Source organism: Alternaria arbusti (genome assembly GCF_024043155.1).
Source record: "Alternaria arbusti strain BMP 1465 chromosome Unknown scaffold_10, whole genome shotgun sequence".
In the NCBI taxonomy this organism is placed as follows: Eukaryota; Fungi; Ascomycota; class Dothideomycetes; order Pleosporales; family Pleosporaceae; genus Alternaria; species Alternaria arbusti.
In genome coordinates, this window is record NW_026249950.1 from 573,255 (window position 1) to 585,969 (window position 12,715).

At 52.2% G+C, this 12,715-nt stretch overlaps 6 protein-coding genes and 1 non-coding gene across 7 annotated transcripts; 4 read left to right on the plus strand and 3 right to left on the minus strand.

Annotated features, from left to right (window-relative positions):
* Nucleotides 1–1,596: 1,596 nt before the first annotated feature.
* Nucleotides 1,597–2,841, plus strand: J4E86_007451 (uncharacterized protein; the record flags this gene model as incomplete). Its single annotated transcript, XM_051447971.1, has 7 exons — nucleotides 1,597–1,690; nucleotides 1,742–1,979; nucleotides 2,028–2,187; nucleotides 2,236–2,256; nucleotides 2,461–2,530; nucleotides 2,582–2,614; nucleotides 2,663–2,841. 7 exons carry the CDS (start codon nucleotides 1,597–1,599, stop codon nucleotides 2,839–2,841), a joined length of 795 nt encoding a protein of 264 aa, XP_051300909.1.
* A 112-nt stretch (nucleotides 2,842–2,953) lies between these two features.
* On the plus strand, nucleotides 2,954–4,105 carry J4E86_007452 (uncharacterized protein; the record flags this gene model as incomplete). Its single annotated transcript, XM_051447972.1, has 1 exon — nucleotides 2,954–4,105. One exon carries the CDS (start codon nucleotides 2,954–2,956, stop codon nucleotides 4,103–4,105), a length of 1,152 nt encoding a protein of 383 aa, XP_051300910.1.
* Nucleotides 4,106–4,746: 641 nt separating this feature from the next.
* Nucleotides 4,747–5,325, minus strand: J4E86_007453 (uncharacterized protein; the record flags this gene model as incomplete). The annotated part of the gene is made up of 2 exons (XM_051447973.1): nucleotides 4,747–5,116; nucleotides 5,165–5,325. 2 exons carry the CDS (start codon nucleotides 5,323–5,325, stop codon nucleotides 4,747–4,749), a joined length of 531 nt encoding a protein of 176 aa, XP_051300911.1.
* Nucleotides 5,326–6,491: 1,166 nt separating this feature from the next.
* On the minus strand, nucleotides 6,492–6,576 carry J4E86_007454. The gene has a single exon. It is a non-coding gene; the product is annotated as a tRNA-Val (tRNA).
* A 322-nt stretch (nucleotides 6,577–6,898) lies between these two features.
* Nucleotides 6,899–8,012, plus strand: J4E86_007455 (uncharacterized protein; the record flags this gene model as incomplete). The annotated part of the gene is made up of 3 exons (XM_051447974.1): nucleotides 6,899–7,329; nucleotides 7,633–7,839; nucleotides 7,922–8,012. The coding sequence occupies 3 exons, from the start codon at nucleotides 6,899–6,901 to the stop codon at nucleotides 8,010–8,012; spliced, it is 729 nt and encodes a 242-aa protein (XP_051300912.1).
* Nucleotides 8,013–8,309: 297 nt separating this feature from the next.
* Nucleotides 8,310–9,677, minus strand: J4E86_007456 (uncharacterized protein; the record flags this gene model as incomplete). Its single annotated transcript, XM_051447975.1, has 2 exons — nucleotides 8,310–9,214; nucleotides 9,263–9,677. The coding sequence occupies 2 exons, from the start codon at nucleotides 9,675–9,677 to the stop codon at nucleotides 8,310–8,312; spliced, it is 1,320 nt and encodes a 439-aa protein (XP_051300913.1).
* Nucleotides 9,678–11,158: 1,481 nt separating this feature from the next.
* Nucleotides 11,159–12,549, plus strand: J4E86_007457 (uncharacterized protein; the record flags this gene model as incomplete). The annotated part of the gene is made up of 2 exons (XM_051447976.1): nucleotides 11,159–11,195; nucleotides 11,252–12,549. 2 exons carry the CDS (start codon nucleotides 11,159–11,161, stop codon nucleotides 12,547–12,549), a joined length of 1,335 nt encoding a protein of 444 aa, XP_051300914.1.
* Between the last annotated feature and the right edge of the window lie 166 nt (nucleotides 12,550–12,715).

The window sequence follows — 12,715 nt, forward strand, 5'->3', positions numbered from 1 at the left end:
ATTGCTTCTCGCATTGCAGTCAACGTGCCAGCAAGGATCCGGGCGAATATTCTGCTGGTGGCCTACGTTCCGAGCGACGATCCAGCAATACAAGTGATTCCCTGTTGTCAAAGCAAACACCATTGGCCCATAGATGGCATCACTTCGACAGGGCGAAAACCCGACAATCTTGACAGCACCGTTGTTTTGAGGACACTTCAGGACTACATGGTCGCCCTGAACGTTCCAGGCCGGCATGTACCTGTACGTGAAGATCTTCACTGCACTCACTCCTTCTCCACCCACTGCGATGCTCGCCGTTGCCCCTCCCTCGGCAGACTGGCGTCCAAGTTGTGAGATCGACACGGATCTCGGGGTCCAGTTTCCGTCCTGGTCAATCCGCTCTTCTCTCACGAGGCTAGGTACATGGCTGTTGTTTGTGCGATACTCGTCATACACCAGCAATCGATTGTGGGTGATCACTGCGAGCAGATCCTCCGAGAGGGCAATTCCACGGATCTCCTCATCTTTCAATATCATCGAAATATTCAAGACGGTTTTGGGCTGGATAGTCCGACTTCTGTTCGCGCTCTTCACGTCGTATAACCGTATCTGCTTCGATGAGCATGTTGCCACCCATCCTAACGATGAGATCGACGTCGCGACATCGGGCGCATTCAGAAACGACAGCCGCCTTGGTCGTTGCAGCAGATTACTCGACTGCGATCCTGATGAGGCTGAATACACCTGGAAGTAGTCCATCGCTAACGACGAGCGACGCGCCGAAGGGCCGGTAGAGCTGCTGGATATGGACATCGTCAATGCACTCTAACTGCAATCATCACTGGGAAACCGTTAGCTGGGAGTTAACCAAAGCTTCATCCCTGGAGAGCCTTGAATGTATGTAGGTCAAGGACGTGACACTATCTGACATACTTTCAGCTCGCGATCTCGTCCGCTTGCGGCGTACCCGTTATCAGCTGCATTGGCAATATCCTGTTTGTATTGCACAGGAAGTCCACACAGAACGCCCGCCCAGAGGAAAGCAATAATCACTATGGGGGACGCTGTCTCCACAATGTAGTTCGGCCCTATCAATTACCATAGTTGTCGCCTAGCTGCAACACGTAGCCTGAAATGTACACCGGAACGCGACTAAGGCGCGGCTGAGAGGACGTCCTGCACCATCCACCAATGTTTGTCGACCGTGGCGCACTTAGTTTGGCCTAGCTACCTTGTGCATACGAGCATGTGCAACCTTTGTTATCTTTCCCCGATATCCCGCCTTTCTGACCAATCACAGCAATACCAAGTCGCGTGCCCATGCACCGTCCTCTTCACGAAGCCTATTTTTCCAGTCACTCTGGCGTTGGTGGGCAACACGTAAGGCAGACAAAGAGGCCGACCGGTATGGTCTAAGCCCCGCCACAGGTGGTTTGGAGAGTGAAGCTGAAGACGTGCCGAATGGAGGCCAAATAGTCACGAGGGTTTGCATTCGTCGCGCAAGCATCTTTTTCTAGTTCAAGGTCGCAGTCAACATTCATAGTTAGTTCGCAAACATCCTCAGCCTGACGAGGTCGTACTTCGGTACGGATTCGCCTGGGAATCACACGCAAAATGGCTGAAGAAAAGCGTCCCCTTGACAGATCGCCATACTATGTGACCCATTCAGAACATCTTGACCGTGTTCTCAGTAGGCCTCAGCTGGCAGGTAAGCGCCAAAGGAGTGAATCAACAAGTACGCTGGTTGCTAACTCCCCAGGCATTGGCATATCCGGTTGCATAGGTGGAGGCATCTTCATTACATCCGGTGCACTCATCGCTACTACTGGATCTTTAGGCGCTGCTATTAGCTATGTCGTCGCAGGTAGTATCGTCGCTTGCGTCATGTACACCATCACTGAGATGGTTGCATGTCGACCGTTGACCGGAGCTCTCATTGATCTGCCTCACACGTTCTTAGACCCAGCCTGCGGTTTCGCTATCGCATCTATGTACGGGTGAGTATCGATAGGAAACTTCTGAAAGGCGTCGCTGACGACCATTAGGCTAGGCAAGATTTGTGCGATGGCTACTCTTACAGCGAGTTCGGCGGAGCTGACTGCGCTTCTGAAGAGCGACCCGAAACCGCATTCTGCAGGTGCTGAGGCAGCTATCAATATTGCATTCATCGCCCTGACTACGCTTTCTCATTGCCTCGGCGTCAAGGTAAGTTGTGCTCTTGAATAAGGACGAACTTGGCTAACGTTGTATCAGCTGTATGGCAAGATCGAACGAGTACGTCACCTTGAGCAGAACAGCACTAGGGGTAGCTCCAATCCGTGCCGCATTTTACAAAATTATCACTAAGCTAGAAGTATACGTTAGCTTAGAGGGTTTTACTTGCTAAGAGTTAGCAATCCGTATGCGGCAACATGCGACACGGATTCGGTCACCCTGGCGACGGCTCTCGATACGAACAGCAAACTGACGAGCACTTAGGTCGTCATGTGGTTCAAACTGAGCTTACTGGTCCTTGTATGTGTTATGGGTGTGGTCTTGAACTTCTCCGGTATGCTTCCGCGCTTCAATGCAACATAGCCATGTGTCTAACGCTACCAAGGCGGCGGCCCGAGACAAGGAGAATACCATTCGAGTACGTTCAACATCTTCAGGCTACGTGTGACAACGCTGACCAATGCAGATTATACGACCTTCGGATTCACATCGGACTGGAAGCCAATTGGGCACAATACTACCACTCCTGTCGCTCTCAAGATGGCTGGCGTTCCTGATGAAGCTTTCGGTATATCCGGCCCCGGAGGCACACTGTTCGCTCTCATGTGGGTTTCTAGCATGCCTCCAGATACCGCAGAGAGCTAACATCTTGTGAAGCACTTCAATCGTCTTAGCCATGTTTTCTTGCTTCGGAGCGGACCTGGTCGCTATGACTGTCGGTGAAGCAAAGAATCCTTGGAGGGACGTACCCATCACCATGTCGTTCGTTTACATCGTTCCGCTCAGCATATACCCATTCGCGATGCTAGCTGCTGGAGCAAATGTCAACTACGCTGACCCGCAGCTTCCGAAGATATGGGCGAGAGGCGACTACGCTACAAAGTCAGCGTTCGTAATCGCGGCCGAAGAGTCTTCTATCCACGCGCTACCGAAGGTTTTGAACGGGCTGTTCATTATATCGGCATACACTACAGCCAATACCGATCTCTACGCCGCATCTCGTAGCGTTTTTATGCTTTCACAGCAGTACCTTCCAAGAAATATCGCAAAGATCTTTGGTCGGACTAACAATGGCCATACACCTTTGGCGGCCATTTTGCTGTGCTCAGCACTCGGGTTCTTGTCTCTGATAGGCTTGGCGGACAAGACTGGCTCACAGCCGCGCATCACACTCTCCGAACTGTACACAGGCACTGCGGCATGCATCTATCTCACTCTTTGCATCACTTTTCTGCGCTTCAAAGCTGGCCTCGACCGCTTGGCAAGGCGGCAGATCTTCGGTCGCAATCACCCACTCTACATGTCACGCCTCTTCAAGTCCCGATGGCAACCACTGCCTGCATATATCGGAATTTTCGGAAGCGCGTTCGTTCTTATATGGTCTGGCGTTCCACCACTGGTCATTCTTGTTGCGAAGGGCAGCCTCACTTCCACAGACAACCTGAAGTCCACCATCAGCCTCGCTTTCGATGTCCTCGGAGCATACATTGGCCCCTTCTTGTTCGGATCTTTGTACCTCTCGTACAAGTACATATTTCCCCGAACATCCAAAGTTGACCTTCGCAACCTTACGGTGGAAGACTACGTCCTGGAAGATCTATCCAGCATCGAGCTCGAAGGCCCAGTCTCAGTACCGCCAGTCCCGCGACATCGATTCGGTTCGTACGAGATGGACGCCCAGCACGATGGCATTGTGAGTCCTCTGAGCACCTTGGAAGACCCGTTCAAGCAGGAACAGGTGCATCTTAGTGTGAGCATGGACCCCATGATGCAGGAGGAGATGGAGGCGGAGGCTTCGAGGAATAACGAGAGAGCGCGGATAGAGCAGATTTTGGAGAGAAGACCAGCGCGGTTGGCACGTGGAGTGTGGCGCGAAATCTGGAGCTTTGTAATTACGGATAAGGACTAAGCGCGAGTAGACAGGCCTAGTTAGTGCGTATATCGACTCTCTTAAACCTCTGGGAATTCTTATCTACAAGGTGAGCCTAGCTTGGACGAAGTCCGCAGTTGTCGCGACATATACCACGGCGCTGTTCGGTCCTATTCCACAACGGCATTCGTATCTCGACGTCGGAATGTGGAGTACCCAAGCGCGGAGATGGTGTTGTGATGGAGCGCGGCCGCCGGGAGAACTCGGGTCGGATCACGTGTCGGGCGTCGGACATTTTCGAGCGACGAGATGCACCGAGCAGCGAACAAGGCTAGCATCGGCTGGAAAGCGAAGAACGAGAATATCGTGTGTTTAACATAGTAGATTGGTATTGATGATGTTGGTATAGTACGAAATCGTAGCCCATTGTTGGGGTCTGTTACGAGTTGCTAGAAACGCTAAATGCTGAGACAAAAGTGAAATGCGTGTTCCTCCGTCACTTCTCGAGGTACACGAGCCAGACACCTTGATTTGATGTCGGTGTCTGCTCGTGGCCTGACGGTGTGATTCTCGCGGCGTTCAGCGCGCGGCTTCATCCTTCTCTTCTCTGTAGTGTGTATGCGCTCCAAGGCGCGAAGCTGGGGTCTGCTCTTCGGGCTCTTCGCCCTCTCTTGCTTCATTCACTGCACCTCGTACAGCTCCATGGCCCTCTGGAGGTCCTCAAGGCTGGCCTTGTCGCCATATGCCTCTTCCAAGATCCTGTTCCTGTCCTTCTGGGTGGTCATCTTGGCCTCGAGTCCAGCAATCGCCCGCTCCATGTCCTCCAAGCTTGAGCGCTCGCCGTAGGAGTCCATGAGCATCTGGTTCTTTTGTTCCTGGGTAAGCTCAAGCGCAGAGTGTACTTTGCGGTTGGCCTCGTTGAGTGCATTGGTCACGCCAAAGCCTATGTTGGCATTAGCATCACCGAGCGTAAGGGGTCGGCGAGGCTGTGATGCGGTCTTGGGAAGGTAGATCATACCAATGGCTACCGCCGCCATGGTCGGGAGATACCTGGTCTTTGTTAGTGGCGATGGGAGTCATATAGAGGGAGAGACGTACCATCGTGCTACCCTTCCGAGCCTTGGGACGACACTCGCACCAGGGGTGGATGTCATCTGTGCTGCGGCGGCATCTTCCATGGAGATGGCACTGCGAGCACGTGTTGAGGTGGTGAAGAGCCTCTGGCGTACCAGGGTAGATGTGCGGAGGAGGAAAGACATGTTGATGGTTGTGTGGTAGTGGCGAAAGTAGTGCCGAGTATGGTGATGGTTCCTCGAGATGGTAGTTTTGGCTCGACTTATATCTTGTCGCTTGGTCTGCCCAGGTGTGGTTGTGTTTGACGTTGGTAGGTGTGATGGCCAAGACGTGTGAAAGTATCGGCCGCGGTTTGACTTCGGTAATATAGTGTTTGATTGATGGCTTGCTACGTGTAATGTGTTCCGGTGAGACGTCCCAAGCGCGGCGTATGCGGACTGTATATACGATAGCCTCGTGCGGGGAAATGCAGGTCACAAGTAGGCTGTGCACTCATGTCTCTCCACCACACCCGTACATCATACCACGAATCACAGCACTTGACACCACCGGGCTCCGTGACGCAAATGGACTGATGAGCTTAGTCCGACGCATTCTCGCGTCGCGTCCCCAGACAGAAAGGCCGCTGACGTACCAGGTCACTGGGTGTTCCCCTTCAAAGGGTTTCCCGGCCGCGCATGTATCGCGGCTTCTCCTGGCGTGCCGCCTGGAAAGGGTTCGGCTGGTGAAACGGCTGCCACCGAGATCCAATCGGACGCTGAGACGACGGGACTGGGCCATGTGGGGTTAGTGGTGTGCTGATCGTGGTTAGATGGCAGTCTTTCGATTGTGGGGTGAGCACGCGCATCGCGTGGCTGGCCGAGGTTCCCGCGACGCTGATGTCAGCGTGCAGCTCCGCAACCTGTTCGTCCTGTGGAGTGACCACAGCGTCAACACCACCAGCTTCATCAACACCTGCATCGTCATTAATGCCCACAACGTTTTATTGAAAGAAAATTATCGCGATCTAGACCATGACCGCATCGCAGCCGACCATGACTCTCCAACGTCTCGACTGTCAACAATGAGCACACGCCCCACTCCGGATCTAACAATTTCAGGCTGGTAATTTGACTTCGCGATGCAAGCACTGTGCGCATGCTTGTGTTGGCATCGCAATACACGAAGCTAATTCACTTACAAAGGGATACCATGCCGCAGGATTTGCATTGGCCAAAAAGTAGACCCTTAGCTTCCCGAACTCACATGTAAGATGCCAAGCAAACACTTATCAAATGGCCGCCATCTGCACTGCATCCGTCACAACTCCAACAACGACCCAGCCCAGTCCACGTGCGAATGGCAAAAACAATACTGCAACCGAGGATTGAACTCGGGACCCTTCGCGTCGCACATTCAATGTGAGGCGAATGTCATAACCACTAGACCATTGCAGCTGCTGCTTCTGTTTGGCTATTTTGGAACCCAGAAAGCCTAAGTAATGTAGTAACAACAGGTTCAAGAGTACTAAATCTCAAGATGGACAACTCGCAGTCCTGAAGTATAAAGTTGGGGAATTGGCGGACGGGCAGCGCCACATGTCCAAACGACATGGCGATTTGGCCTGTAGGCTTATCGGACCTGGTCACACTGCCCACAAAAAGCGTTCAAAATTGACATCTGACCGGATATAGCAAGCCCACAACTCGTATATCACTTCCGGCCGTTCTTATGGATGTGTTCGCGCCACTTCCTATCCTCTTCACAAGATAACCCAAGATGTCCACCCCAGTCTACATGGTTATCCGCACCGCCAACAGGAGTGAAAACATAGTACCAGGCTTTGTCGTCCAGTCTTGGCGATTCCAGAACCTACAGGAGCGTGCGTTCTTTGCCGATGCCAGCGTCAACTGGCATTGTGTGGCAAATCCTTTCTACAATGGTGTACATGCTTCCATGGCTATGATCACAGCTAAAGTAATCCGTGACGACGAGACAACAGTCAGGATAGCCAGCCAACCAAGGGAGCAGCGTGAGGAGGCGGAGCAGGATCTGCGCGCTCTATTAGCGACAGAATTACAGCAGCTTATGTTGCGTGGTAACATCAGATTGGACTTCACAGTTGGTATGCTGCAACCTGGAGATGATGGGCCTATCTGGATCGAAACTATGGCTATTATCCAAGCTGACTCTGAGGGGCCCCAGCGTCGGTACTTTAGATACGATATTGGAACTGTAAACGCACACACCGCATGAGGTTGTGCAAGTGTAAGGTAGCAGGAACTTGAGGTAACTAGTCAGTAGTCACATCATCACTTCTTAGTAGACTACGTCATTTGATTGTCAATTATCCGCGGCACGACTATCTCCGTACGTCTATGAGTGCACCTGAGGTGGTTTCATGCTAACGAAACGATTATCGAGCTGCTTGGTGCTTACACAGTATCACATGGGTCAGGCAAATCAGCTCCTGGCAAACACTTAGCCTATAAGTCAACCCCCCCCCTTCACAGGTTCAGCTGTCAACAACCTCAACATATGGCACCCAAAGGCCCCTACAAGGTGGATGAAAAGTACTACGTGATCGTCCGCTACGTAACCCCAAAAGACATCCCAGCTAAACCCAACATCCACGTCGGCTTCTCTCTCTATCCGACAACCTACAAAGGCGACGTGGAGATTTACGATCATCTATCGACGCAGAAACGACCAGGTTTTACGTACGTAAGAGCTAAGACTCCTCGCTATGATGACGCCGGAAATATGTTCGCACTAATAGCCGGGATTCCCACTATGCCACAGGAAGAAGTGGCTATTCACTATTCGGTTGCTGCAGGAGGCGATGCTGATGAACAGCAAGAACGTAGACATGAGGTTGCTAAACAGGACTTGATACGGGTAATCGAGAGTTATCTCCCGGCAGGTGAGGAAGCGGAGTTCGTTACTTTAGAGGGCGAAGTAAGATTCGAGCAAAGGGATGGGCGACATGTATGGTTTGGAGTTCTTGAGGTGGATGTGAAGTATACGAATCTCGTTGGTGATACGAGGCCGGCGCCTGGAAGTGGAGGATAGGTGTGGTATTTATTGCAGCCTCTCATAATTCAACATACGCATCACAACGGAGATCTACGACATGAGTACCATGTCTCTTCTTGCGACACGCCCTATTTACATTGCATCGAGTGCCTGCTCACTCTAACTTTTCGTTTCCTTCTCTAATAGCCTGTCCGTAATCTCCCGCATTTGGTGTTCTCACAATAGTATGCGTGTGGTACTTCGCTGGCTCCTTGTTCGTCAGGAATACTCCGGAATGGTGGTCAAATTCGACCAAAATGACTGGGCTTTGGACACGGAAGTAGAAAGCGTCGTCTTCGCCGAAACCCCCGATCCAGCAGAAGTAGGTCTCGCTCAAGTGTTGTCTGATCTGATCGAGCTTGTGTTGGCGCGCCTTCGTGGGATGATATAGCAGGAACTCTTCACATATGGCGAGGACGAGTTCTTGCTGTGACGAGTCGAGAGACGAGACCAGAACGCCCTCGTAGGGTACGATGCGGTTGTCGCGGAAGGCACCGCATCGATGGCGCTGGTCATCTGGGCCCCACGTATCGGTAATGAGCTCATCTCGCTTAGTCTCGTCATTGTTGGAGTTGCCGTAGACTTGCTTCATGCCTTCATCTCTCATCTTCTTGAAGATCTGTGCCTTTTGTTGTTGCTCGTGGCTGAGACTCTGCATCAGCTTCCAACCCAGGCTGCCTTCTTTGTGTAATATCTTGGTACCCTTCCATTCTCCGTCATCGATGATGTTGGGCTCGGCACCTGTGAACGATGGACTCATGATGACCTGGCTTCCCTTGTAGAAGCAGGAAATGTCGAGATGATGGCCATAGAGGAGCCAGCCCCAAGGAGAGGAAGCGGAGGTCGATGGCGTACCAAACAGCAGGAAGTTGTAAGAGTACTTGTTCAAGATGTTGGGCAGTTTGACGACCTCGCCCAAGAAATGGTTCACCCGCATGGCCGCGATAGCCTTTTCGTAGCCTTCTGGGGAAAGAGATGCCTCTACCACTGCGAGTATTGACTGCACGATACTCTCAGGGACTGTAGCAGTTAGCCTAAGGTCGTAGCTTTGGTAGATTTGAGACTTACCTTCTTCGAGCCTGAGCCCGAATGGCCGCAGCAAGAACTCTGGATTACTCCATGCCCTCCACTCTCTGGCATTGATTGGGTATGAAATCTTGCCCTTCTGCTCGCTACTCAGAGCTGCGAGGAGTTCTTCCGCCTTCTTGACCGGGCCATCAACATCTACACCTTCGTCTCGTGCTTGATATAGACCCTCCCTTACAGTACCGTCATTTGTGATGCCTTTGTACGATTCTTCCAATAACTTCTCCCAGACTTTAGTCAGATCGTACAGCCATGGTGGGGCGCGGTTGTCTTGCATTGACTGAACATATTCGTAGATGTTTTGCTTTGCGGCCGTCGTGAAGCGCGGACTGGTGAGGTCTGGTAGATGGGCCCGGAAGCCGTCTGATGCTTGATCAAATGAGCTTCGTCGAGCCATTATCGAGGGTCGCTGTGTTCAGGTCCGTGGACTCCTTTTCGTCCTGGAATTTTTGTCTGCAAAGGTATGCTGGGCCAAAGGGAGAAGCCTTTTCCGCGTAGCTACTGTTCTAGATCACCACTGCAGAGGTAGCAAGCTCCAGGTGATTTATCTGACACCGAAGGTCACGCTGTCTTCGGGCTGGTCTTCCGATCGTGTTCCGAAGATTAAAGAGAGTTTCGGGTGAACCCTTTTCCTCTACGTGAGCTTCGCGACACGTAATGATGAGGTGTTTGTTCGTCTTTGATCACAGATCCAATGATCTCACAGCAGTCGTCCGTAAAGTCTTCGACGAATAAGCTGTTATCGTTGTTGAAGTCACGAAAGATGCGAAATTCTCAGTCTACTTGTGAGATGATTCGGGAAGTCACCCCACATCCTACCCTGAGCTAGCGCGGGGTATGCAGCCCCATCGCGTATCCACGGGACTGAAGTCGACTTGCGGCTCGATGTAGATTCCCAGATTCCCATCGCGACGCGATGAAGAGATAGTAAAACATACGTTTTTTTATGCTCTTCTTGTCTTAGGCTTTTCTACACGCGTCCTTGCGACAAGCGTTGAAAAGAACGCCCACAAGAGACTATCGACACGGCTCTAAGTAGGCGACAAGGCCTACCAGGCATATGATGTACGAGTAAAGGTATAATGTTGGCAAGATCGCGAACTGCTTAAGCCATCAAGTCTGACGCCCGATTAATGCTTTACAGGAACTGCAGCATCAGTTCATGTCCCTGGAGGTATATTGTCGCGCAGTGGAAGCGATCTGGCGTCGGGACTCATGCGCATCTTCAATATCTCTAAGCACAGCGTCTTGAGCTTACCTCGAGATCGTGCAATCACAGCCGATGCGATAGTAACATGTAAGAACGGCTCACCCACACTCCGCGACTCCGCATTTGCCGGATCTCGCGCGTTCATTGATGGCGGTGGGGCGCTGAGATAGAAAGACGCTAGCCGTTGCCCCGCCACGGTGGGGTGTGCAGCCGGTAGCTGACAACCTTGGAACAGCAAGCTCCCCAGGCGTGGACGTATTCGGGCCGACAGCTTCCCCGATATATGTTTATCGAAGAAGTGCTTACTGAGTTGACTTAGATAAACTTCGGCTATCGCGACCGATATTGACGTGTAGTGCTTTTCAAGGTCCGGAGGCAGCTTCGGAAGCCCTGGTAGGAACGTTCCGGCTAAGCTATCTTCCGGTGGCTGAACATTACGCGCGGGAAGGAGCTCGGAACTTGTGGAGGGATTGGAGCAAAAGCAAGAGACCGAGATATAGAAACGTTTGAGCAGAATCTTAAGAGCTGTCGGGACGTTCCCTGCTTGTCTTCGGCGAAACCAACTCAACAACAACCAGCAACCACATTGCATCAGCAGCGCTCCATCCTCTACTATACCAGCAGATATTGTACATCAAGTGGCGAGACAGAGGCGCATTATTCACATGATGGCAGAGAATACTAGGATAGCGATTGTTGGAGCAGGTAGTTATCCCCGACATGACATCGCCCATCCCATCATGATAGCTAACGTACTCCAGGCATGGGCGGCCTAGCAGCAGCACTATCTCTCGCAAAAGCCGGTCACAAGAACATCACGATATATGAAAACGCAACGAATATGGGCTTCGTAGGCGCCGGCATCCAACTCGCACCAAATATGGCTCGCATCCTCGACCGATTAGGTTGCTGGGGACCGATCCGCGACGAGGCAGTTCAATGCGCAAATACATCAATTCGAGAAGGCTCGACAGACAAGGAGCTGGGGTACGTAGATCTTGGATACGTGCGAGAAAAGTATGGATACCCACACATGGTTGGCCATCGAGCGAGTCTAGCAAATGGCCTCTACGAGGGTTGCAAGAAGGAAAGTGGCATCACATTCAAGCTGGGCTGCAACATATCCAACGTACAGTTTGGTGCGAGGCCAAAGTTCACCACTACACCAGCTCAGGGCAGCGAAGAGCCGCAACAAGTCGAATGCGACATCTTGCTCGGTGCGGACGGCGTTAAGAGCTCTACCCGCGTCGCCATGCTCAAGGAACTCGGCCACACGGGCGCGGCTTGCGACTCAGGACAGGCTGCATACCGAATCATGTTGACCCGAGACCAGATGGAGAACGACCCCGAGCTACTGAAGTTGATTGAGTCTGACACAGTAACACGCTGGATTGGCGAGAAGAAACACATCATCGCTTATCCAATCCACAACAAGCAGATTTACAACATCTCCACCGCACAGCCCGATATCAACTTTGCCGGAGCACCAGACGCGCAATATACAACCAAAGGCAGCAAGAAGGCCATGTTGGACGTTTACGGCGATTTCTGTCCGATGATACATCGCATGTTGAACCTGGTACCGGAGGGTGAGGTTGTAGAGTGGAAGTTGAGAGTTCACGATCCGTTGGTGACGTGGGTGCACGGTACAGCTGCCTTGGTCGGTGACGCTTGCCATCCGACGCTCCCGCACATGGCCCAAGGTGCAGCTCAGGCGATTGAAGACGGCGCTGTGCTGGGTGTCGTGCTTTCTCCCAAGCGGATCGCGGACGGGAAGCCGCAGACCATCGAGCACGCACTTCGTCTGTATGAGAAGCTGAGGAAGCCAAGAGCGGAAGCACTCGTTGAGCTCGCCGCGCAGAACGGGCGAGACATGCATCTTGGAGCTGGCAAGGCGAAGGAGGAGCGCGATAAGATCTTTGCGGCGCTGAAGTCTGGATCTGGGAAGGTGCCGGACAAGTGGGCAGATGCAGATATTCAGGCGCAAGTCTATGGTATTGATGTTGTGGCCGAGGCAGAAGAACTGTGTCAGAAGGAGGGGTTGGAAGCGAAGCTGTAGGTTCAAAATTGTGCATGTACTATAGTGCCTTTACTATCGCCTTCAATACGATGACTCAACAACAAGGAATCAGCTGGAGATGCGCGTGCTTCTCATGTGCAGGTTATCATTGACGTGTTCATGCGCTACCCAGAGACGCGTAGCTCTGCATCGGACACAATGGCAA